Source organism: Vanellus vanellus (assembly GCF_965231255.1).
Source record: "Vanellus vanellus genome assembly, chromosome: 2".
Classification (NCBI taxonomy): Eukaryota; Metazoa; Chordata; class Aves; order Charadriiformes; family Charadriidae; genus Vanellus; species Vanellus vanellus.
Window position 1 is genome coordinate 129,639,326 of NC_138906.1, and position 25,973 is coordinate 129,665,298.

The following is a 25,973-nucleotide window of genomic DNA, read 5'->3' on the forward strand; positions in this document are numbered from 1 at the left end:
GTTGATTACACGTGACAGGAGATCTTGCTCTCCTTACCTTGTGGTGACTTTGATAGTCTATCATGAGCTGAGTCAACCTGCTAACACGGTAGAAAACTACCTACTTTTTGGGTTAACTTTGGGTGGCTGAATCAGCTGAGTTGGCCTGGGGAAGTGCTTACCAATGTCTGGAGTACTTTCAAGGGAGGAAACTGGACCTAGGAGGATCGGTGACAGCAAGATATCAAAGGAGGAGTAGGTCTTCATCTCTGTGGGTGGTGAGCTGATTGATCACCCTGTCTTGTGAAGCAACAAGAAAAATGCAGTTCTGTGAGATGGCTGAACTAAGCCAATGTTTATGTGCTGCCAAAACGGATGGACTTGGTTACCACTCCTCTCAGCTGTAAACTTCTGCTTCTTTGCTGTCAGTGTGAGTGCTTGTCTGATCCTTCAGAGAGCCGGTTCAGCTCACAATGATGATTTAAAAAAACAAAGCCAAACAAGTAGCAGGAACAGTCAGGAAAGTGTAAGAGCCATTTTGAGTAAGGAGGTGGAACTGTGTGGGAAGGAGTGAGTCTACCTATCGGAGGCAGCTAGCAGATTAACTAAAGTTATTTGTCTTCAGGATTCAGTTTTGAAACCCGGGTTGGGATGACTACTACTGCAGTTCTTTTCCTCTGTCGCTTTTCTTGGGCTATAGTGGTGGTTATGTGAACAGGTAAGGAAATTATCTTAGTCCTCTCTTCCCTTTTTTTGAGGCATTTTTAGTTTTGAGCCAGGTCAGCTTTCTAAGATACCCAGACTTACACCAGTGGAAGGAACAGGACCGCAGCAGTTGGTTAGATTGGTTTAAATTGTTGTGAATCCTTTTCTTCTGGTTGTAATCTGATGGTAGAAGAGTTTCGTCTAGTGCTAAGAAAAGCCTCATATTGATAGTAGTGCACCTCTGACTTTGCAGCTGACAACTGAACTTTCCTTACCGTGTTCACAAGGAGTCACAGGAGCTAGAAGGGGAGAAGGAAGTATGTCAGCTTTCTTAGCAAAAGCCATTTTACTGGCTCAGCTGTATCATCAACTGTGCTATGGTTCCAGAGCTGCTTTTTTAATTGCCATGAGTGCAGCCTGCTACTGAAAGGAACAGCCCTTCCCTTTGCCGTATATTTTGTAGCTTTAGTCTCATGCACACAGTAGTGTTTGGATGACTGTAGTTTTATGCTGGATCTGTTTCTTGGTTTAGCTCACTGCATAACCTTCTGAGTGAGAAGGGAGAGGTTAGCTTTACCACTTAGCTGTTCTGGCTTGCTGAGCACTGAAATGAGCACTAGTGTTAATACAAGGAAGGGAGATGTTGGAGTGTGGCTGGGCCAAAGGCCTTGCCTAGGGAAATTGACTGCAGAGCAGCACCCAGATAAAGAGGAAGCTATTGAGGGGGGCAGGGGAATTTGGACAACCAACTCAGGCTGATAGTTTGGAATTCAGAGCCAGAGGATAAAACTCTTGCAGCACAAATTCCACTTCCCATCGCTGTTTGGGTACTAAGAAGTGATGAAGGGATCCTAGAACAAGCACTTGCAAAGAGGCACGCTGCTCCCCTCTGAGCACGTAATCCATTGTTTTAATTTGTTCCTAAGCAAGAGCTTTTGTTTACTGTGTTTGTTGGTGAAGTGTATCCAAGCTCTGCTCATTTTTTGTTTTAAGATATTAAGATTTTTTTTCTCTGGGGTGGTTTATCTGAAGCTATATTAAAGTAATTGTGGCAGTAAAATGGAGAATGAGTTAATAAATAACTGAACCTGTCCTTTTTGTGTTGTACAATTGACTTTCATAAGACATACTCAACTACTTTTCCCAGAGTATCTGCCTCATTTCAGGTATAAGATTTATAGTGCTAAATGAATAACTGGTAAAAAGGCACTTTGGTCTTAGAGTTAACCAGTGTAGTTACTTTAAACCATTTGTATGCCATGGAATTAGCTGCCATGCAACTGTTAATTGATCTTTGCAGCATCTGTTTATGTCACAACGTGGTAAACTGCGTGGGAGTTGATATACAGCTCCTATTCCTGATACAGGCTCTTGCCTGTGTCTATGATAGCACAGTCTACTCAGGCTCTGTAAGTGAATAGGCCACAAGCTATTTTCATAAGAACTGTCCTATTACAAAGTTGAAATGTCTTAAAACTATAAAATTAAAACAAAGTATTTCTATTAGGTGTAGGCAATAAAATATTTATAAGTACTATCTAAAAAGGATTCTAACCTAAACTTAAGAGGCACTACAGCTTTGTTATCAAGTTTTTGAACCGCTTTTTCAGTCAGCAACAGTACAGAACTTTGTGACTTTGAGATGTTTTTTGCTGGGTGGTTCTGAAGTAGCAAGAATAGCATTAAACAGAAACTAGTTATTTCTTCTGTGTGAAGCCACCAGTCTGCAGTCTGCTTCTAAAAGGCCTGCTACATAGAAGAAACTAGTGGTGCAGTCATCTTGTGCCAGGCTGAGACAGTGCTTGCATCAAAGGGGCTGTGCTTGTCTGTCATCTTTGCTGTGCTGACGTTAGTGTTTATGTTCTCCTGAACCAACAAGCTGGTCACCCCTTACAAGAACAAGAAATACCAGATTGCCACTTGACAACTAGTGCTGGGACACCTAATTGTGTGTCACTTTGTTGATTAGATTTTGAAATATTTTTCTGATGTTTGTAAGATTTGTGCAGGAATATTGGATAGTTTTGAGGTTCTGGTTTGTCCAATGATAGTGAAATCCCTTTGTGAGGTTAATGGCAAGAGCCATTCTGCATTCTATTTCTGGTTTTATTTATAGGTTGTTTTTTCTAAGTGGGATGGTGATTATGTTCTGTGATGGGACAGCTGGATTTCATTGGTGGTATAAAAAAATTACCTATATGTGTAAACAGTGTTCTGTGAGTAGAACTATTAATATTTTAAGGTTCCTTAGAGATTTGTGTTCTCTGTCCCTACAGCTCCAGTGTTCTGCCTGTCCTTCTCCTTGTTTCTTGCTTCCAGTGCTCTCCCCTGTTTCTTATCCACTTCTCTTGTGTCCAGTAATTCTGTTGAACAAAATCTACACCTGCTTCTGAGCTGCTTGTGTTCTGACAGCTTGCTGTGATAAGCCAGAGAGCTACAGAAAAGAGATCTGTTAAGGCTGATGCTGCAGACTTGCCTTGGGCTGTAGTTCCATGCCACTCCAAGCTGTTGATCTGCTGGCTTCTGCATTTCTCTTCCCGCATTTGAACTAACTTTTGTGCTTGTCTGACCCAGTCATTTGTTTGCTTTGTCACTCTTCTTCTCAGGTTAGTGCGCTAACCCAGCAAACAACTGAAACGGCTTAGATGAGTTCTCAAGCAATATGAAGAAAGGGGCATGAAAATGCTGTAGGGAAGAGAATAGGGATAGCAGCACCAACAGCTGGCTTAGGCTGCTGGAATTGCTGCATTGCTTGGGATATTAATCTCACACATTTTGTGACAAAATTAAATGCAAGTCTCCTATTTCTGTTAGATGTGATTGAAACTGGCTGCTTAGCTTTTAAGACCATAATGACAGGAGGGCAGTTATGATGATTGTATAGGCTTTGTTTCCTCATGAAACCATACTAAAAAACTTTTAAGAATGCTGAATTTAGTAGTAGAAAGATCAATGTCACTATATGCAAACCCCTGGTATGCGCATTTTGTGTCTTGCAGTATGGTTCTTTTCTTTATCCCTTTGTTTGCTGTCTTATTACCAGATATGTCATTCCTGATCAGCTGTTGCTAACCTCTAGTATGTGGCTAAAATAGCCTTATCTTACTTTAAAGATAAAGCAAAGTACAGGGGGAACTCGGATGCTACAGTATTGTATGTTATGTGTTATAGTTCAGAGTTTAAATGTATGAAAACCAAATGTACGACTGTCAAGTTTTAAAAGGCTGAAAATATGAAATTTGATTGAGCAGAATGGGAAGAATGACCCTTCCAAGTAAAAGAACAAGGAAAAATTAACAGTAAGAAGTATTATGTTTACAAACCTAGGTAGTTTGAGTACTCCTATTGACTGGATTTACTTTTGCTTTTCTGTGCTTTCACAAACAGAAGAAATTGCCCTTTTGCTGACCAGTGTCCATGTAATGTCAAGTAGTTAACTCATTTGGGTTTGAAATCAGGATATCCGAGAGGGACAATGTTTGTATTGTCTGTCTGTAATGTGAACTCAGCTGTTGCCAGTTCTGCTTGGACTATTTTTTGGCCTATTGGGAACCACTGGGCCAGTAACACATAGAGGTTGTAAGAGCTATGTATGTACTGATGTTACCTCAGCTGATAAATTAGGAGATAGGAGTGAGTGAGGTGCTATTGAGGATCTAGTAAGCTTGGAAGAAAGCTGAAAGTACTGAACGGGAAGCAGACATAGGGTTGTGAGGAGCACCAAGACCTGTAGTTACTGTGGAGAGAGGATGTGAAAATGATACTTTGAAGGTCTGTTAGGAATTTTTTTTTTTTTATGCTTAATTTTAAAGGCAGAACTACGTTTTCAAAAGAAGAATTAATTTTTGTTCATTTTCGGAAAATAACTGCTTTGACTTTAGCGTTTCTGGAACTTTAAAAGCTGTTATGTTATGCAACTTTTTCATACACTTCAAAGTAGGTGAAATCTAGTATCTCAAGTTCCGGTAATGAATTTTAAGCAATATATACCATTCACTTAATTTCTGTTGGTTCTTAACAGATCATTTTTAATTTGCTTAAAATGTCTTTCTTTTCTTTTTTTTAGGTGTTGGGAAATCATGTTTATTGTTACAGTTTACAGACAAGCGGTTTCAACCAGTCCATGATCTCACTATTGGTAGGTCTCTTTTGTCCCCTACACTGCTAATGGTTAAGCTGCTGGAGTACTTCAGCATGCATTTATGAGTTTGGGCTGCAGTAATGTAGGATTTGTGCTGTCTCAAGGTAGCAGCAAATCTTTAGCTGGTAAATATTTATTTGCTAATAAAGCCACATGGAGACCATTTTTCTTATTGGGAAGGTACAATCTGAATGATACAGAGTTATGAAAAAAATTCGTAACTGTAGTATCTCAACTGTCTCTTCAGAAAAGCTAAAAACTGGGCATGGGCATAGTGTGGGAATAAATTCTTCTGTAGGCAAGCTTAATCTTCAGATCAGTTTCAATATGAAGCATAACAGATGCTAGCCTCTGGTAAAGTTGCAGAACCTTTGAACTTCTTGATGTTGTTTCAAGAAACCTGTATGAGCCTTGCAGAAAATGTATTCCTAGTCTCTATGTTTAGTTTGTGCCCTGGAATAGGTAGGCTTCCGGTGTTTGGGAGTACTGAAATACATGCTTGAAATAAAAACAAATACTCTTCACATAACAGATGTATCAGGTGGTTTGGTTATGGCTTCCCTTTCTCTCTTGACAGTCCTCCCACACCTTGTGCGTGGCTGTCTAATATACTTCAAATTCTTAGGCTAACATCAGTTTTCAAATATTTCTGAGGTCTTGGCAGCCGACAGACTGGCTGAATAAAGAGCCTGTGTTCTTTAGGGAGGCATGAGTTATTGTCATCTTTTCTTCTTTAGGCCTGCCAAATACATGACACCTTATATATATCACTTATGCCTTGGCAGCCCTGTCACATCAGCAAACTGACAGGCTGTGGGCAACAGCTTCACCTCAGCAGGGTGGTTGTAGTGCTAGTTCTTTGCCTGGCGTATAGCTAGCTGGAATCTGGGAACAGAAGCTGAAGCTAGTGGGATGAGAAAGTGAACCTAGATAGCAACACAATGAGGGATGTGGGAATGGAGCATGGGAAGCTGCTTGGAAAGGGGAAGGAGGGGCGTAGGCTGGAAGCAGCCTCCTTTCATTTAACTGACAGGGCATGCTTGTGTGTTTTGGCCAGGAGAGTGCTTCTCCCAACTATCCAAAGAGATTTAGAAAGACACAGATAAATAAAGAACATGGATTCAAAGTCATAGGAATGCCCATGCAGGGCAAGATGGGGTGGGTTGATGTTACCTCATGCACTTCCAACTGATGATGTTGAAACTGCTGAGAACCTGTAGATTTAATAAAAAGGCTTGTGTTATGTAGCCTAAGTTTTTTTCAATGTAATACAAATTATTTTAGCTTATGGGAGTGCAGATTCTATTCCTGTTGTGAGCAACTCAGGAGAGGACAAGGGAATCTGAAATTGGACATATGTAGAAAAAAGACATCTCAGCTAGAGTTGTACAAAACTCAGCCCCAAATTTTAGTATAGCTAGCCTAAAATGTTATCTCTAAGATTTAAGAAATTCAGAGAGAAACTTTACCTCTAATGAAAACAAGATTGGGATGGGGGGGAGAAGAAAGACAGAATACATGGAAGCAGATATTAAGCTTTGTTCAGAACTGTGCATAATTGTAATGTACTTTACAAGAACTTACAATGTAACAACTACCTCAGATTATTTTTCATTTGGGAATTGAAGTATCTGTTATTAAAAGAAATGAAAGAGATGGAAGAAGCTGCATGATGCAGTTGGGGGGATGGGGGGGAAACACACCCCTGCCACCCACCCACACCCTCCCCCCCCCCCCCCCCCCCCCCGAAAAGAAAGAAAACCAAAGCCAAAACCAACAAAAAGCAAACATGCATACAAAAAACAACAAAAAAAAAAACACCCCACAACATTTGTAGGTAGATATGGGTGACAAAAAGAACACTGTAAACATTCTGTTTGGTTTGCCCATTGCCCTTAGGACACACGCTTACTGTAAACCTGAACAGCTTCTATTCCTTCTTCAAGAGAACAAACTTACCATCAAACTTTGTGTGTTGTTTCAAATTCAGAATTTTCTCTCAGCAGATACTTTGATGGAACAGGATAAATATACTTTTATTTTTTCTATGGGGTTGTATGTAGAAACTAAACATTTAGGATTATTGCTAGATTTAAATCAGCAGCTCTATATCTGCATTTTGAGATCTAGTAATATGTGCAGTGTTGACACTTGTAGTCCAAGGACTTTTGGCTGGCTTTGCAGTCAGCTTCAGAGAGAGCATTGGCATTCACCTGCTTCTTCCTTTCTGCTCTTACCCCCTCCATTCCTCCAACTTGTTTGCATATAGTTACTGCAAGTTATTTGGATGCTAAAAAGAGCACAGTGTTCTTTGGCCCAAGGTTTCTATGGAGGTTTTCAATATGGAGGGGCATGGGGATGGGGAGTGGTTCTTCCCTGCCCCCATCCCCAAAAGTCATTCTGCAGAAAGCAGTGCTGCCCCCTCAAATATTCTAAACAAGCTTTTGAAGAGCCATTTGGAATACTTCAAATCAAGGCTGCTTAATTGGAAGGCTTCAGTCCAAATCTAGACAGTGACCAATTTTAGACAAAACTTAAGCTATCAGTTCTTTATTTTTTTGAAATAATGGATGTATGAAGCACAGATTAATGGAAACTTGATAGCCTTTAAATATGTCCACTATCTTTATGCATTTGTCAGATTTTAACTACCGTAGTAATAGCCTCGATTTATGCTTAATTTACTGTTAATGATCTTAAAATTGCTTTAAAAGATGGTACAAAAGGCTGAATTTTTCCACTGAATAAATTCCTTTTGTTTATTTGAAACACATTATTTTTTTTCCTCCACTATTAAATTTGATCTTTAACTAGCTAGAATTTTGGAAGCACTTTTTTCACAAAGGCAGATGAGTGTTAATTAATACAGCAATAAATTTTGTCTTGTTGAAGGTGACATTTGTATGCTCACTTAATAGAATATTTTATTGATAAAGAATTGCAAGCTTAATTTCTTCTAAACTGGTTTCAGCAATCTGTCATTGGTAGAGTGTTATAATAACTGACTCTTCAATTTCCTGTTTGCATTCAAATGGACATGTTTTTCTCCCTCTGATCTGAAGCTACTAAATCGTTTGGAAAACTTTGTAGGAAATACCTCCTTGATCCTTTCTCTAATTAATGTGTCATTAAAGCACTCGGAAAGTAACAGTTTGCTTCCTTCTGGAAAACTTTCCAGCTCTTTCAAGCAGCTGGATAGATTATGAAAGAGGTTATTTCCTACAAATACGTTGTTGAGTTAGCTTAAACTTACATTCTTTCTTTCATAGTACTTGACGTTCTTCTTTGTGATATACGCTAATAATTTAATCTTTTGTAAAATCTATTCAGGTGTAGAATTTGGGGCTCGAATGATAACTATTGATGGAAAACAGATAAAGCTTCAGATATGGGATACGGTAAGTAATAAATCATAGAAATTATTTAGACGTGTGGCTCCACGAGCTTTCCCGTTGTTCTGGTTAAGCTCTATATCATCAGCAGCCGTGTGAGACCACGTACTTTGTCTTGCAGCTTTCTTTGGTTTCTATGAAGATTAAAAATTTGCTAAAATTTCATTTTTTGGTGTGATGTATTCTTAAAACAGTGCACATTTCTGCTGTTTGCACTGTAACTTCCTCAAGTAACATTGTCAGATTTGTAGACTGGAATGCATGCTGCCTCTCTTTTTTGTGAAAGTTTTCTGTAGTATTAAGAACTTAGATTCCTCTAAATAGTCTTTCTCTATGCATTTGTACAAGGTCTGGTTAATATAACATCCTATTGGGAAATTATGATGTGTCTACTAGCTTTAATCAAGAATTCTCTAGAGGAAATGTTTGCATTTCCACTGTAGAAGAGAAGATATGGGTCACTGTTTTCATAGAAGAAGACTTAAGTACTCAAGTTCACTATAATTATGAAGATAGTAAATACTTCAGACAATCAAGGAGGGAGTGGTAAAAGCTTAAACTTTTGAAAAGCCTACTAAAAAGCAGACTTAGACTTTTGGGGATTCAGGTTAAGAACGTACATTAGCAAAGTCAGCTGTTTTCTTCTTGTCAGTCACTTTATCATAGAGCAGTCAGCCTCAATGTCTACACTTGTTGTGATACAATGGCTTTAAGATGCTCACACTGATAGCTGTGTCTTTCAGATGTTTAACTGTTCCCTAAAGCAGAGTTACCTGTTTCCTTTTCCAAAAGCGTTTTAGGATACCTCTGGAAACTTACAGATACATGACCCATAGCCTCACATATGTGCTTTTTTTGGTATAGTAAGTCAATGAAGGGAGATACATTCCTTTACGCATGCCTACATATGTGCACGTGTACAGAAAAATGTAAACAAATGCAGTATTTCAGCTAACCTTGTAGGTAAGATTTGAAGTACCTTACTTATTTTACAAGTTCATCACTTGAAATGGCATCTAACACCTGTGCCTTCTTGGAAGTTCTCCTGAAAAGGTATATGCGAATATATGTCAGATTGTGATTACTTCAGGCTTTTTCTGCCCTGGGCATTTTTACTATTATACCTGTGGATTGCTGACTACCAAGGTGGCTGATTGTTTTTAAGTTCAATAGACAAGCAAATCTCTGCATAAACAGTAGCTTCAGAAGCGAACTTTTAGTACGTAGTGCGACGACATGAGAACATACCTACATTGGTCCTTGTTTCCTAAAGTTGCGACAGATTCTCTGTAGATAAAATGACTAATTTTACTACCAATGCAGCCACTGGCTTTCATTGGCTTTCAAACTGATTTTGTTAATCTGCTATTACCTGCTCCTTGGATAGAAGTGAACTTCAACTATTTTTGAGTAGATTGTGTTTTTCTTGGTGCCTCTGACTCAGTAGCTTTTCGCAGTCTGGCTTCCTGAATGCTTGCAAAGTGTCCAGTAGCCAAAATTTCAATGGAGTTGATTTTGATTATAACATAAACTCTTTTTGAGCAGGGATTTTATCTGGCTAGCATCTTAAGTATATCATACATAAATTAAAAAAATTAATTGAAAGCTTTCATGCGCCGAGTAGATTGTACACTTGCATTGTAGTTAATGTATAAGTTGTAAGCAATGAATGACTTAGAATATTGGCTGTAGTTTAAATTTTAACTGTATATAATACAAATTTTAAAATGCAGGATGTTTATATTCTAATCCAATCTTGACTTGTAGGCTTATCTAAATTCCACTGTCTCAGTTCTGATCTTGGGTGCAAAGGTATTGAAGGAATAGCAAAATAAGAAATATGATGAGGTTATTCTCAAAAGATTTTATTTATGAGTGTTAAGGTACACAAAGGTGTCCATAAACACCAAGGTTACCGTATCTGTATTGTGTATCTGTATTGTGTATCTGCATTGAGCATTTCCTGAATTTATTTTCCTATTAGCAAAAACTGCTAGCTGTTACTGTTGCTGTCTCCATATTTATTAAGCTGTAACAATTTGTTTGATAAGAGAAAGTTAGTTTTACACCTATGGCAAAGGAAACACATGTAGTATTTATGTTTTCAGTTGGCTCTTACTGAGGCACAGCACCAGCACTTCTCTGATTTAGTGCTGTCCTTACATACCTGCTTTTAAGCCATCGCTGAACAAGAAGCATCTTGAGCAGAGACATAAGAAGTGGAGAACTGGATAAAATTTGTTTTTATTGGTTAACAATCAATGAGGACTTGCTTTCTTAAGAGAATCAAACGTGAATTCAGATTTTTCTGATGAGATATTTCTATGCAACAGTGCTGAGTTTCTTTTGTCTTCAGCAGATCACTGCAGGCTCCAAGGAAAGGTATATCTTAATAATGGGAATACATGGAACCTGCAGTATACCTCACTGCAGGAGTATGTAATAACTCACAGGGGCAGCTGAAGCTAACAGTGTTGCATATCTGTGAGATCCATTTGCGTGCTCTTCTTGTATCGTAACTCAAGAATATTTGACTTTTGATTAGCATCTTAGTTTGGATCAGAAGTATATTACAGAAATTAGCTCTGCTTACTGCAGTCTGGTTTTCATGTGGGAGTATGCAAACTGTGTTCCTTTTAAATGAGGCCCAACTGGAAGATATGCTCAAGGAATGCACAGATGACCATTAGAAACTGTAGTCCAGTATTTGGCCCTGTGAACTGGTAGTCTAGTAAAACTAGTCTGATGCAAAAAAAAAAAAAAAAAAAAAAAAAAAAAAAAAAAAAAAAAAAAAAAAAAAACCCAAACCCTCAAACCAAACCAAAACCACCAGAGATACACAAAAGTGCCCAAACCCTACCCCCACCCCCTCAAAAAAAAAAAAAAAACCTGACCCCAAAACAAAAACCCCAAATTCCATGAAAGGTATTCAGTGTGGCCCTTGCACACTTAGTGATAGGTCTCGCAATCTCAGCTCTACTGCTGATCATTTGTCTACACCAGCAAATAGCGCATCTGGTAGTTCTCTCCCAGCTGCAAGCTGGGCTCTGCAAGCTTGCTGCTATGTGTGCTCTGGCACACACAGGTTTTTGGGTCTGCAAGTCCTGGGGTTTCACTTTTCCTTTAGATCAGTCAGGGGTAGTGCAGGTATTGGACCAAATTGTTCATTTGCCATGTCTGTCTTTAGTCTTTAGATTCTAATTTCCTTTCCCGTAACTTTAATCTTAGTAATGGCTTTCAGTAGTTGGATAGACTGAGAAATATTTTTGTCAGAACTGGTTAGTTGGTGATTGCTTCCTATGAGAAGTTAAGCTACTCTTTTGTGGAAGCGTGGTATTTGAACTGGTGTCAGTTGCAAAAATAACTTTTAGGGAACTAGAAGTGGTCTACAGAAGATGGTAAGGATCAAAGTGACCGTTCTGGGAGCTATTAAGCTTTGTGAGTTTAAACAAACAGTGTAGGTGAGCTTGTTCGTCTTGTGGCCGTGTAACACTGAGAAATATTAAAATTTCTTCTCTTCAGAAAAACTTCATTGTTGTAGAGAGCTACTGGGCTTGTTACCAGGCTGAGTCAGGAGCCTTCATTTTGTTGTTGAGGAGGATGTTAGTAACAGTCAATACAATACAGAACAAGTCATTGTTGATGAGCAAAAATAAGCAGTAGTTGAAAGAGGGAATTTAAGTTCTTTCAGATGCTGCAGGGGGAGAGATCACTGATGATACTAAGTACTACTACCTATATTCTCTAAATTAGATTGATGTGAATGAGAATTTTTCCTGTGTATTTAAATACAATAACTTTTTATTATGCATTTCTGCTTCATTTCATGGAAATCTGTGATTAAAAAAATGATTATTTTTATTCATTATTATTTTTCTATAACACCTTAGTCTTGCTTAGACTAAGACTAAATATCTGAAATCATATTTTCTTTTTTATAAGCTAATTTTGGGTAATTTCTTTTGTTTCCATGCAAGTGAGCTTTCTAATTAAATTGACAGTGTTTTCTAGTAGTTGAACTTGCACAAAAAGCGTGTTTATGCAAGATGGACAGCATAATTCTTGAAGGCATGTCTCTCTTCCCTAGAAGCACAGTGTGACTTGTCCATCTACTTTCAGATATTCAGAATATACTAATCCTTGGAAATTCCATTATTTTTCCTGTATTTGCAAACGGTTAGCATCTAGTTGAACCAAATAAAGTTCTCTTAATTAATTAAATGAATATTCATTTCATCTTCATGATATTGATAATGACTAGGCTGTAGTGCTCACGCCTGAGAGTTCTTTACTGTTTGTCTACATTATATTTTCTGCTTACTTTGGTAGTCAGAGCATACTTTTACATTCATGGGCAGTTGGTGAATCCTTCTGCTGTATTTTTACTAATCTGACTCTTTAACTGTTGTACCTGCAAGAGGGTGACTACATCTTACAGCTCAAGTTACGATGACTCAGTGCTCATGGCCCTCTGTTTTAGTGCTGTGAAGTAACAAGAACTTGCAGAGGATCTATTTTGGTTCCTGAAACTAGTCTGATCATCAATTCACAGACTGTTGGCTGCTATGTGGGACCATTCACTTATTTCTGGATTCATGGATCGGAGGGGAAGTTGTCCACTTAATAGTTACTCCTTTTGCAGTTTGTTTAATAGGACCATCATCGGAACTTCAGTGCCAGTAGCTCAGTTATTGTTCACATCTATGGTGGCATTTTAGGAGGCTAAGGTAACTTGATACACCAAGCTTAGTGTTCAGAAACCTTTGTCTGTCATGCACTTAAATGCATTTGGTTATTGAAATACTATATTATTGGTATTTTATTTTCTGACTGGTTATAGATTTCTTGTCAGCTTATCTGTGGCTTTCTACAACAATAGAGTGAGCTCTTGCTTAGGATAAGGCCTGAGGTGGAAGGAGGGCCAGTCACTTCCTTTTGTCCATAGTGGAACTCCCATTTTAGTGAGGATAGCTACTTAAAACCTAAAGGTGTCAAATATGATTTATTTCAGTTTATAAATATAAGGGTACTTCTAATAATGGAGGGCTAAAGCGCTTTGTTTCTGTGATATGTTGGGAATTGCTTTGGATGTCTAAATGGCATGCATTCAACAACATCAGAAGAAAAGGCATATGTACAAATTATCTGTATTTAGACGTGTGTACAGTTTCACCCTTGGGGATCTTTAGTCCTCTCAAAATTTCAGTTATTAGGATGCTGACGGTTATTCTGAGGCAACATGTAACTTGGCTAAATCTTCCATGTAAATTCTAACTCTTAAATTGTTACAGATTCCTCTTCGTAAGCGTCTTCAGTTCTGTTCCTGTTCAGGAAAGTCTTTTCTGGAAAGCGGCAGGTTTTGTGTTTTGTTTTTATTTTATTTTAATTTAATTTATTTTTATGCTACTTTTGTGCCTATTCTTTGTACTACATGCTTGTAAATCACCTTAAAATTCTTCTTACTCTAGAGTAGAGACGTGATTGCAAGAAAGATTACTGCATTTGTACAAACAAGTTGCCATGTGACTAAAAGCCTATTAATTTATTTATAACTTTCAAAACTATGTTCAAAGGTATGTATTGCACCTCTCTCTTTCTGGAACATTTTGTTCCAGGGATCAACTTTGTGGAGTAGTTCCCAACTGGCAGTTGTCACAGGTAGTGTGACACTTGTCAGTTGGCTGTTTCTTAGATGTCCTTTTAGTTTTCTATAAAGCTTACAAAAGTGTAAACAAGTTTACATGAGTAATAATTCCTAATGTGAATGAGGGGTTCTGTCATTGGGTTTGAACGTACCACACGTGTATGCCCCTTTTAAAAGTGAAGGAGTCTAGAGCTACTGGCTATGGTGCATTGTAGTTTCTCATTTTTCATGTAGATGTATTCTGTTAAGTTTCCTCCTAATAAAAACTGTTGGTCAGCTTGGATGTTGACGGCCTGCTGGGATGTACTTGGGTAACTTTGTCCTTGAAGAAACTTCAGATTCTTCAGCACTGAGAATAGAGAATTCTGTAAAATTAATGGACTGATTTCTAGGGAGATGAGCTGTTGTGGATCCTATTTCATTATCTAACTACTTTCTTACTCTTTTTATTTTTGTTTTTCGGTATAGATTCAAAAATATGCAGTTAAGGAATTTGTGAGGAACCCTTTTTGATAGCAAAGACTTGCCTGCACATTTGCAACTGACACATATGTGACTATACTACACACTTGGAAATGGCACCTAGATTTCCGATAGAAATAGTAACCCTTGGGAGTCTTTTCTCAAATGTGTCAGTGGTAACACAGTTGCATAGCTTAAATGATCCTGAGAACTTTAGTGCAGGCCCTAAATCTGAGTGTATCTCAGTTACTTAAGGTGATTATAATGCTTCATGTTCTGCTTGCATCATTATTTTGAAACTGTGTTTTGGTCTCTATGCTGAGGTATATTTAGAGGAGCACATGGGCTGTATGTCCATGCAGTTCAATCAGGGATGAAGATTTCTGTAACATTTTGAAGACTTGTAACTCCTGGAACTATGATTAAGTCTCTCACATCACAAAGTTTGTTTTTGTTAACCGATATGATATGGATTGTAATGGCTCACAGTCCAGACAACAGCCAAAAAAGAATGTTACTTGGCACTTAAAACACCACTTATTTATCGGAGGCCTACGCTTTTTTCATGATTGGTGAACTACTGAGGTCAGAGCTAGCACCTTTTTCTCTGAAGAGAGACGATGCATGTTCAGGCCTGTGCAGTAAGCATTCATTGGTTCCTGGAGACAGCCTTCTCTAAGCTAGAGTTTCTACAGGTGAAATAGCTGTTATGATCTATCTGTTACCCACTGCAGTGTAACTCTGAAAGTGGGTATAACCAGGGGTTGCCTTGGAGCAAAGGCTTGGGTTGCCTGTACTAGGTGTAGTGTGGTCTTGGGAAATACTCTGTTTAACATTCATTTAGTGGCTACTGCCACTACTGTTCCCCATGCCCCCCTCCCCTCCCTGCCACCTACCCCCCCCTAGGTTGCCCAAAGAGGCTGTGGAGTCTACATCCTTGGAGATCTTCAAAAGCCATCTGGACATGGACCTGGGTAACATGCTCTTAGTGCCCCTGCTTGAGCCAGGGGGCTGGAACAGGTGACTTCCAGAGGTCCATTCTGTGATTTGATGAAAAAAAGCTTTCTAATATGGAAGGGTTGGGGGGGTGGAAAGAATTGCTGGATTTTGGAAGAACATGGAAGGTATGGTGAAAACAATGTTAATTCCACTTAAGAGAAGACTTTTGTCTGGTATCAAAGCTGTTTTTTAATTTATACTGAGCTTCCATACTGGTACCTCTGTCCGTTACAACTTGTAGCAAGTAGCTAAACTTGGGTTGGTCCTACTTTGCAAGGCTGATAAAGTACATTTATAACACACTTGTATTTTTTAAAAAAAGTCTGTTTTGGCTATGCCGTGGTTTAGGCCAAATCAGCTATTGGGGACCTGGGAAACCCCAGATGGGACTGACAGATGCTCCCCTCTACCCCTCTTCACAAAGAGAGGCAGAGGAGGGAAAAAGAGACTTATGAGTTTAGAAGGAACTAAACTACTTTAATGAAATATTAATAATAAAATAAAAAGAAATAATGAAATATATACAAAACTGTATCAAGCTCCCAAGATGACAGTCACAACACTGGCTGGCACTGGGGCACTCCCAGGTTGGACTCAGTGACAGATGGGAACTGTATTCTGGATCTGCATTCAGGATCGGGATCACAGGCAGATGAACAGAGTCCTCCGCAGATGTCGGCCATTGAAGAAAGAGAGGGCTGACCCTTTGATCCCTCAGCTTTTATACTGAGTATGAGGCAGATGGGATGGAATACCCGGTTGGTCAGTTTTGGGTCACCTGTCCTGTCCGCTCCTCCCCACAGGTGGGACCCCACTATGCTTTTCCATTTCCGACCCTCCAACGTGGCAAATAACAACGTTGGTTGGCCTTGGGGGTTATAGCAATAAGTATAAGCAAGAGCCTCTGCATACCGTGCCTGGGCATCAGCTATAAACATTGGTCTTATCACTCTGAGACAGTGAACATTACACAACATGCTGTTAATTTCAGTAGTTAGAAGAGGCCCAGCTAAGAAGCAAAGTTACTGAGCAAAATTGATTCTGTTTTACCTCGAACCAGAACATGCTAGTAGCCTACACTTTTTTGGTTTTGTCGTCTTTGGAACAGCTTGTCCCCCATGGGGAAAAGAGGGGGGGGGGGGGGGGGGGGGCAGAGAGCAAATTGTCAGATAAAGTGCTTGAAGTAATAATGATACTGGGGGGAAAAAAAAAAGCTGTGGAGTCTATTCTACACGCCTAACCCTATTATATTGACCTTCTAGATCTCTCATTTAGAATGATACTTTTACAATAGGCAGTAGATTATATATATAAGGGTTTTCTTATTATTTTATAGATAATATAAACATATATTATAAAAGCATAAATATCAGACTTTCTTTACAGAAACTCAATTTTCTTCTGTTTAGAATGAAAAGGAATTCAGTTTATGTTGTCTGTTGTAAGCACAAATTATTATTAATTATTAATTAATTATTAATTATAATAATTATATGGAAGACTGTATCTTTGGTGAAGAAGGGATAACGTTTTCCACCATTTTCACAGTCTTTGCTTCAGGAAGCAAAGACTTCAGGAAGCAAAGATATTTAAATTTCATCGGGGGCAACTGAGACACAATTTAAAACGTTACAGTATTTTCAAGATTTAGATACCGAACTTTTATAAATAAGTGATTCTTGTAAGAACTCACAATTCTTACATTTTTGTAAGAACTGCTAGAACCTCTGACCGTCTTGGTTGACCGTGATTAATTTACTCAGGGAGACAAATCAGTTTGTGTCAGGGTGAAATTTGTGAAGGTCAACAGGCAATCTTAATGTGGTAGGCTACGTCCACGTCATGTATGATTTTAGGCAATACATGGAATACACTAGTAATGATAACTCGTCTGTTGTCTAGTTAGGGAGAAAATGTTTTATGCATCTACCATTCACTTGAGCTAGTCACCACACCAAGAAAAAGTTGTAGGGCTTAGTGGAGCTTTTGGGTAGGGAACCAAGTATTGCACTAAAAACTTGTTTTCTTACTATTCCTTGGTGCATTCTAGCAAATTGTCCATATTCTGTTACCTTAGTTTACACAAAGATGCAGTTTGACTCTTGGCCAAGTGCATATTGTGGTGTATTCTAACAGTGTTGAAACTAGTAAATACATCCTCTCTCTTTTGTAACTTTTTCCACTGGAATGGCTAAGATGAAGTGGTTTTTGTTTTGTTTTAAACTGAAGTAACTGAGTAACCTGTCACAAGTGGGGTCCCACAGAGATCGACACTGGCTCCAACACTGCTTTAATATCTTCATAAGTGATCTGGATGACAGGGACAAGTGTACCTTGATGAACTTTGGTGACACCAAACTGAGTGGGGAAGTGGACACTTCAGAAGGGAGAGCCACCCTGCAGGAAGACCTAGATAGGTTGGAAGAGTTGGCTAACAAGAACCTAAAGAAGTTCAACAAGGACAAGTGTAAAGTCTCGCACCCAGTAAAACATAATCCAGGAGTGCAGCAGAGGCTGGGATCTACCTGCCTGGGGAGCAGCTCTGTGGAGAGGTACCTGGAGGTCCTGGTGGACAGCAAGCTCAATATGAGTGCTGCTGCAGCAAAGAAAGTCAACAGGATGCTAAGTTGCATCAACAAGGGCATCACCAGCATAAATAAAGAAGTTGTTATTCCACTCTACTCAGCGCTTGTCAGGCCACACCTGGAATACTGTGGTGGTCTCTGCTATACAAAAAAGATGTGTACAGGCTGGAGAAGTTCCAGAGAAGGGCCACCAAAATGATCAATGGACTGGGAAGTCTGCCATGTGAGGAAAGGCTGAGAGAATTGGGTTTGTTCGGCCTTGAGAAAAGAAGGCTTAGCGGGAGACATTACCTCTTTCCAGTATTTAAAGGGTGTCTACAAAGAAGATGGAAACTCCCTTTTTACAGGGAGTCACATGGAAAAGATTGAGGGGTAATGGGTAAAAGTTACTCCTGGGGAGATTCTGACTGGACATAAGAGGACAATTTTTCACAATGGGAACAATCAGCCATTGGAATAATCTTCCCAGGAAACTGGTGGATTGCCCATTGTTATGGTTTGAGGAACCCACAACAATTTACTGTTGTTTAGACAATTATTCTATCACCTGATGACCCCTCCCCACCTGGGAAGGGGAATCAGGGGAAAAACAAGGAAACCCAAGGGTTGAAATGTAAATGGATTTAATAGAATACTACTAAATAATAACATTAATAATACTAAAGAACCAGTATTGATCCTGATACCAATATAAAATATACAAGGATTATACTCAGTCAATTCTATCATTAGGGAGCTGTACACTCCCAGCAGTGGACAGCACATGTCAGACACTGCGAGTGCTACGACTTCAGGAGGAAGGGGACCACTCAGGGGTCCGGCACCGGGGCAAGAAGTTCTCAAGATCGCAGCCATCATGGAAGAGAGAAACTCCTCAGCAAACTTTCTAATTTATACTGACTGTGATGTTCATAGTTTGATATAATCCCGTTGGCCAGCTTGGGTCGAGTGCCCAGATCTCACTCATCCCTGCACCTGACTAGGCTCGAAAACACTGAGTCCTTGAAAACCACATACCATAGCTGGCTGTGAAGTAAATATTTTCACAAATTCAGAGACTAGATTCTTCTAAAAGTGCAGTTTTCCTAAGCATTAGAAGATAAATTAGTCCTGTATCGCTCAAACCAGGACACCCATCATTGGACACTTAAAAGATTCATCAGGGCAAGGAGCTGAGTCGTGTTGTCTAGACTGCTTTTGCCAAGAAAGGTTGAACCAGGTGATCCTTGAGGTCCCTTCTAATGTGGTATTCTATGTTTCTATGATAATTCTGGAAGATAAGGATGCTTTCTGAAGAATGAACATATTGAAACTTGTGCCACTGTTCTCATTCAATGACAGCATCTAGATCAAATTCTCCTTGAATTTAAGACCTTATATTAAGGAAAGTAGAGTAACTGTGAGAAAATAAAGTTCTCTGTACACTAATTTTGTAGGTTAGCTTGTATTTGAAAAATATTTAATTCTTGCTTTTCATGGTCTTAAATCAGGGTACCTTCCTATAGTTCTACAGATAATGATCTTGCTGCATATAGGTTTTTTTCAGCATTAATTGGTATTTCTTAACCGTGTTCTGTTTTATCTTTGAATTATGCTAAAGCTTCTGTTGTTACTAAACATTAGAAGTAAACATTTCTTCTAACAACTATCAGGTGCCAGATAGCACTTCTGAAAAAACATGAGCGTGGGGAGCTCAAGGTCTGCAACTATGAATATTTATTTTTCAGGACTGTGTTCATTTGAGCAAGTGCTGAGATTTTTACAGAAAACTTTTCTGTGAGAACTATCTAATTTATGTAGGATCTCTGAAGTTTTTCACCAGTGCATATGAAGATGACTCTTGCATCCTGTAGCTGTTTGACAAGCATTATTTATCAAGTACAGAGGAAATTGATTAACTGTGGAGCAGAATTGTGTAAAATTGAATTCAGAACCATTTTCTGTTTTTTTCATAATAAAATGATTACTGAGAGAATTCCATCTGAAGACTGTTGAAAGCTGGCTGCAGTTTATGATATAACGGATAAAATCTGCATCCTTGGCCTTCCAACAACCTTTACACCAGCAGATGGTGGGCGTAAAGATGTCATTCATCATTTATTTACAATGGGCTTTATTTATTCTAGTGTCAACAGCTGCCCCAGGGAGCGGGTTATTGAATTCAAATGTGAAGCTCTGGGTTATTTGCTTCCTTTCAAATTTGTCTTCAGAGCTTAGTTGCTAGGAGTCCATTCTGTGCTCTAATAATGATTCATGTATTGTGAAGCCATTCAGTAAATTGGGTTGTCAGGGATTGCCAAAAAAGGTTTAGAGGTCTTGTTCCGATTTATTTTTTTTTTTAAACAGCACTGTGCTGTAGTTGGTGTCTTCTCCTTATGTGCCTTCTCTTGCTAGTGTTAGAGACTTTGTCCCAAATTGCCTGCTGTCTGATTTTTCCCTCCATACTCCTTCTTGTCCAGTTCCTCTCAAAAGTAGAATTCTGTAATTCTGTGATACTAAGATTGTGGTTTACAGCACTAAAAAAAAAAAAAAATTTGAGATATGAAATAACGAAACTGTCTTCTACAGGCAGGGCAGGAGTCCTTCCGTTCCATTACAAGGTCATACTACAGAGGAGCAGCAGGGGCTTTACTAGTGTATGACATTACAAGGTGAGAATACTGAGGATATACAACTGGATTAAAATTATGTGTCTTTGTAGAATTGTGCTATGGTATATAGCAGTGTTAAAATGTCTAATTTAGTTTGGCTTTTTGTATAGATATTTATAACCTAGTGCTCAAAATTAAGTATACGTAACCTATATACTTCCAATTTTCTTTGCATAATGGTTGAGAAAAAGTATGCATAAAGTCTTGGGAAGAATGGAACAAAATATTTTTATAAGCTATTTGACCTTGAACCTCTGGATTACCTTTCTTGAAAAAGATCTTAAAATATTTCATTAATTCATTTCTAGTGTTTTTATTACCATGAGCTATAATTTTTCTTTAATCATAGCAGATTTTTTACTGAAGTGCCATTCTGCAAAGGAGTAAAATAGTAAAACATCAAAGTTTGGTTACATAAAAATACCAAGAAACTTCTGTCGTTGCTGTGTTTATGAGGTTGGGAAAATACAGGTGATTAGTGTGATTTTTTGTAGCAGCTGTTTAGAAGTGACTAAGGTTTTCCTGCTGTATTGAATGAAGTCTCTGTACAACTTATCTGCAAAACTGTGGGTACTGTGGCTGTCTTAAGAAATGTTCAGGCTCCAAGATCCTGTTAGGGTGTGTGGCTCCCTTTGTGGATCTTGAGTATCATTGCTGAACTAAGTAACAACTTTTTCTAGAGATTTCCTAGACATTTTTCCTTTTGTTCCCCCCCCCCCCCCCCCTTTTTTTTTTTTAATATCAGGAAGCAGCATTTTCTTTCCATTGGATTTCCAGCAAATGAATCTTTGATTCATAAATAAATGGGTTTACTCTTGTGAAATCTTAAACACACTTTACAAGCATGTGATATAATATTAAGGGTACATATTCTGTAAAATCTGTAACATGCCATATTCATGTACCTTACTTTTAAAAGGCTGCTGCTAAATTCATTATTCAGTTTATAAACTCACAGAAAATAGTAAACCATTTTCTGCCCTCAGTAGAAGAAATACTGCTATATGAGTGTGTGATTATTTGTACTGATGTTTGAATTGGTTGAGGCTTTTAGGAGGTTTTAAAATGCCATTCAGCAGATTTTTATATGTGTATAAAAATACAGGTTATTACAGCTATGAGAATCCTCTTTACTCTTTGTAGCAAACATGTTTTCAATTGCTTTTTAGACAGAGTTCATTAATGCTCTTTGTTTACTAAATTTTTGTTTGCCGATTCTCCCTCTCACAAAGGGATTACTAGCTTTTATCCCTGGACCATGTGTACTAATAAATGAGTTGGTTGCTCAAGTAGAGAAGCTCACTTAACAAAAGAGAAAAGAGATTTGTTGAAATACTGCTTTTAATTTTCATTCTCTTCCATACTTAGGAGGGACACTTTCAACCACTTGACAACTTGGTTAGAAGACGCTCGTCAGCATTCCAATTCCAACATGGTTATAATGCTTATTGGAAATAAAAGGTAAAATTTAACCAGTTATGATTTTGTAAGCAGTAAAGATTTCTGACTTCTCTGGATTTCAGCTTTTGTGTTTTCTTATTTGTAGGCAGTCTGTTAGATTCACCATAGAACTATGTCCAGTGAGTGAAAGTAATTTAAAGCTAAAACCTTTCCTTTTCTAATTGGACTAATACGATGTGCAGCACATGTGGATCAACTACCTTATATTCTAAGTACCTTTTTTAGAAGTAATTTTATTTTAAAAGGATTGAATGCGTGTATGAAGTAATGAATTATACGAATTATTTTTCTCATTACTCTTTTACATCTGGAATCACCATTTAGAAACACCTAGATATCTCCCTTAAAAAGAGAATATGGCTCCTAATTTTAGGTGTTCTAAAGTGCTGTAGTATTTGGTTAAGAATCACAGCAGAGAAAATGCCATTAAAAAAAAAAAGCTCATACTACAGATTCACTTCAAAAGATTTTCTCAAATATAAGAAGTGCATACCTCAATATGAGACATTTCTGAATTCTAAGCCTGTTTCCTGTTCTGCATGTTTTAGCTGGGGTTGGGGGCAGAGCATGCTTTTTTTTTTTCATAATTTTCTGGTGAATTCGGGCTGCTCTTAGACACTGGCTGATGAAAATACAACTAAAAGTTTTGGAAGTGTATTACCCAATTTGTAAACGATTATTTACTTGGTCTTCTCATCAGCTAAACTGTCCACAGTTCTAATATGGTTCCCTATTGATGCTGAGACTTTTGATCTGTATTGAAGGACTTAATGTATTCCCTGATGTGTTTTTATAAAGTTGATCTGTAATTTTTCTAGTTCTTAATCCAGTGAACTGTAGCATCATGTCTAGATTTTTTTGCTGGATGTAGGGTTTTTCCAAATATCAAAAGCAACATCTTAGAATTTAATAACCCATTAGTTATGGGCCTTTGCCTAATTGACCTTAACTTGTCTCCATGCCTCAGCAATTCTTGAAGGTAAAAATGCCAGTTGAAATACTGGTGTGTGTGCTTGTCCCTTAAAATTTAATGAACAGCCAGACCGTTGTTTAGATACTACTGAGAAACAGCCTTGTGGTAAAAAGTGTCTGGTTTTGCTACTCTGGCCTGTTCACCTTATTTTCTTCTTCTTCCCCCTTTTTCACCCTTTCCTCCCTCTGCCCCCAACCCTCTACATCTCCTGAAAATATGGTTAGCATTAAGTAATTGTGAAGCTTGTCCGCATTTTTATACATAATCTGGAAAATAACTAACGATGTTCTCTTTAATTGAGGAATGTGGTAAGCATAGTCTTCACAAATTAATATAAAAATGTAATCTCTTATTAAATGAAGCTTTGGTAAGCCCATGATGTCCTTCACCAACTGTTTTTATGCTTATGTGAGTAAAAATATGACACTGAGAGAAACAGTAAAATGTATTGTTTACTTGAGGTAAGTATTACATAAGTTTGCATACTTAGTTGACATCTTTAACTATTCCTGATTGTTCTTAGCTGTTAAACTAAATTTTTGTCTTGTATTCTGCTGATGCAAACTATACCATGTCACTGTCTGGTACAATATGCTACTTGCAGATAGCTCAGTAATTCCCAGTTACAACTAGGTTTTATTCAAACAATAAATATACATAAATTATGTATTTTAAGTTACAGATTAAGGTGCCACATGAAGTAAAAGTTCTTTAAGAAGCTTTTTAAGGGAGATTATTTTCAAGCCTCACAGAGGAGGATGGGAACAAAACTCTTTCACTTACATTGCATTATCCTAAAAGTGTGATACAGGAGTTCTTATGGTAGGGCATACTATTAGAGATGGATGGAAGGAAGAATGTGTATACTAGTGTAATATTTTTGAAGGAATAAATTTTGGTTTTATGAGTCCCCAAAGTGCACTTGATATACATTTGTAGTACTGACTTATTGTTGGATCAGAAGAGTGTTGAGAATGTAATCTGAAATATAATAGCTGTTTTTGGAAAACATTACAAATACTAGTTTTAAAACATGACAAATACTGTACTTAATCTTCTTTCCAGAACAAAACATAGCTATATTGCTCTAGTAAGACCAAATGCTTCAACTTAATGGAATGGAGAGAGGAAGACAACTGTGGTTAGTAGAAGCAGTTAAAACTCTTTAAGAATATGTTTAGATATCAGTAGTGAGTTTTGACTGGGTTATCACTGCAGTTCTTGATGCATCTGCACTATATCAAGTCAAGAGTTGTTTATTTATGTTCTATCATGGAGATAACACTGAAGTGAATCAAGGTTTTAAACAAGATATTCTTGAGGGTAGCATGGTAATAGCAAACAAAGATGTTGCTCAAGTTCAAAAATACAATCTCAGGTAGCTACTTCAGGGACATGAGAATGAACACGTTGTTAAGATATCTTAAGCCTGAGGCTGGGGTACTGGAAACGCTTACGTTTAATGAACATCAACTTTAAAATTGTTTTGAGAAGACGTTTCTTGTATGCTTATCTTCAAATACTCCATGTTTAAATGATATGCTGAACTGTAGTTGTAAAAATAGCAAAAACCTGCTTTGCTGCAAAATACATGCCGCAGTGAGTATTGGTTTTAATATATGTATAATTACAAGGATGGCAGCAGCCCAGTATGATACTTTTTGCTGGTATTCTGCATGCAAATTAAACCTCTATATTTGCATGCTGTTTAGTTTAAAAATATGTATCTGAGAAGGTATTTTTACATACTCAAATGAAACTTTATTTAAATATATGTTATTTATTATTTATCTATAAATGTAGCATTGTTATTGCTCAAGATGTAATATACTTACAAAGAAGGACAAACTGTGTACTCCTTGTTCCTAAAGAAGCTTTAAAAAGTAAGAGTGAAATACTTACATGTCTATATGACTTACTGAAGCAGATTTTGTTTTAGTTATCCAGTCCAAGAGGGTTGGGTTTGTAATTTTCTTGTTCTTTTGTGTAATATTTAACTTTCATCTAAACTGCTTGGAAAGCAGGAAACAAGAAATTGTGTAGCAGTCACTTCAAATTCTTCTGTGTTAGAGGGCCAGGCCTGGAGTTCCAAAAACTAAATGCTAGCTTGTTGGGAGAGAACAGCTGATGTAGTTCAAAATAACTTATTTTCACTTTTAAGTCTTTTTATCAGAACAGAAATTGACTGTATGAAGTTTTGTTACTGGATAGGAAAAGTGAACTTTGTTTTTAAAATTATTTTTAATATGATTAAGAAATCATTTCTAGAACTCCCTTATCAGTTCAGCTTTACAGTGTGGGTTGATAGATAAGATATACTAGAAAAGAGTGATACTTACCTAAAATGACAATGCCTAAAGTTGGCTTTCAATGAATAGCTAGATAAATATACACACATCCTGCTGAAAGCCATTTCATTAAGTCTTGGAGAAGATCTGTGTCAGCTAGGATTGATAGCTCAAGCAGGCATGAGCTAAGCGTGAGTCTGTGGCTATTCCACATACTGTAAGTGCAAGACTTTTTTAATTCTACTCTATGTAAAGACTTGAATAGATATTCATAGGTACATAAGTTTTAATGGGGATTCTTGGCTTCTGAGCATGTCTCTGAAGAATAATATTTAGATGAACAGGTTTGACCATGCAACTAACATTTTTATTTTTTTTTCCATCTTAGTGATTTAGAATCTAGGCGAGAAGTCAAGAAAGAGGAAGGTGAAGCATTTGCACGAGAGCACGGACTTATCTTTATGGAGACCTCTGCCAAAACTGCTTCAAATGTAGAGGAGGTAACTTTGCTGAACACTAGTATTTTAGTAAAACAGTTATTTTGAATTGCACTTTTTTATTTGTACAGATACTATTCCTCTAGGTTTTTGGATTCCTTAACTTGAATTAACTACTCTTGAATTTATATTGGGAGAAGGATAATGTCTACATTGTATCTGATTGCATACCACTAATTATATTGTTGAGACTCTA

General features: G+C 37.7%; 2 protein-coding genes across 4 annotated transcripts in view; both read left to right on the plus strand.

The window, feature by feature from the left end:
- The window catches only part of CHD7 (chromodomain helicase DNA binding protein 7), a gene marked incomplete at its 5' end in the record, with an annotated part of 588,463 nt that overhangs the window by 470,838 nt on the left and 91,652 nt on the right, over positions 1–25,973 (plus strand). The window lies entirely within an intron of this gene.
- RAB2A (RAB2A, member RAS oncogene family) overlaps positions 1–25,973 on the plus strand; it is a 48,366-nt gene that overhangs the window by 5,605 nt on the left and 16,788 nt on the right. Inside the window, exons 1-6 of one of the 3 annotated variants that reach the window (XM_082498942.1) lie at positions 641–697; positions 4,751–4,822; positions 8,156–8,223; positions 20,476–20,558; positions 21,927–22,019; positions 25,669–25,780. In XM_082498942.1, coding sequence (XP_082355068.1) covers positions 8,176–8,223; positions 20,476–20,558; positions 21,927–22,019; positions 25,669–25,780 — 336 coding nt within the window. In that variant the 5' untranslated portion in view covers positions 641–697; positions 4,751–4,822; positions 8,156–8,175. Of the gene's footprint in view, positions 1–640; positions 698–4,601; positions 4,621–4,750; positions 4,823–8,155; positions 8,224–20,475; positions 20,559–21,926; positions 22,020–25,668; positions 25,781–25,973 lie in introns of those variants that run through there. The other 2 variants (XM_082498941.1, XM_082498940.1) reach the window with 2 other exon arrangements.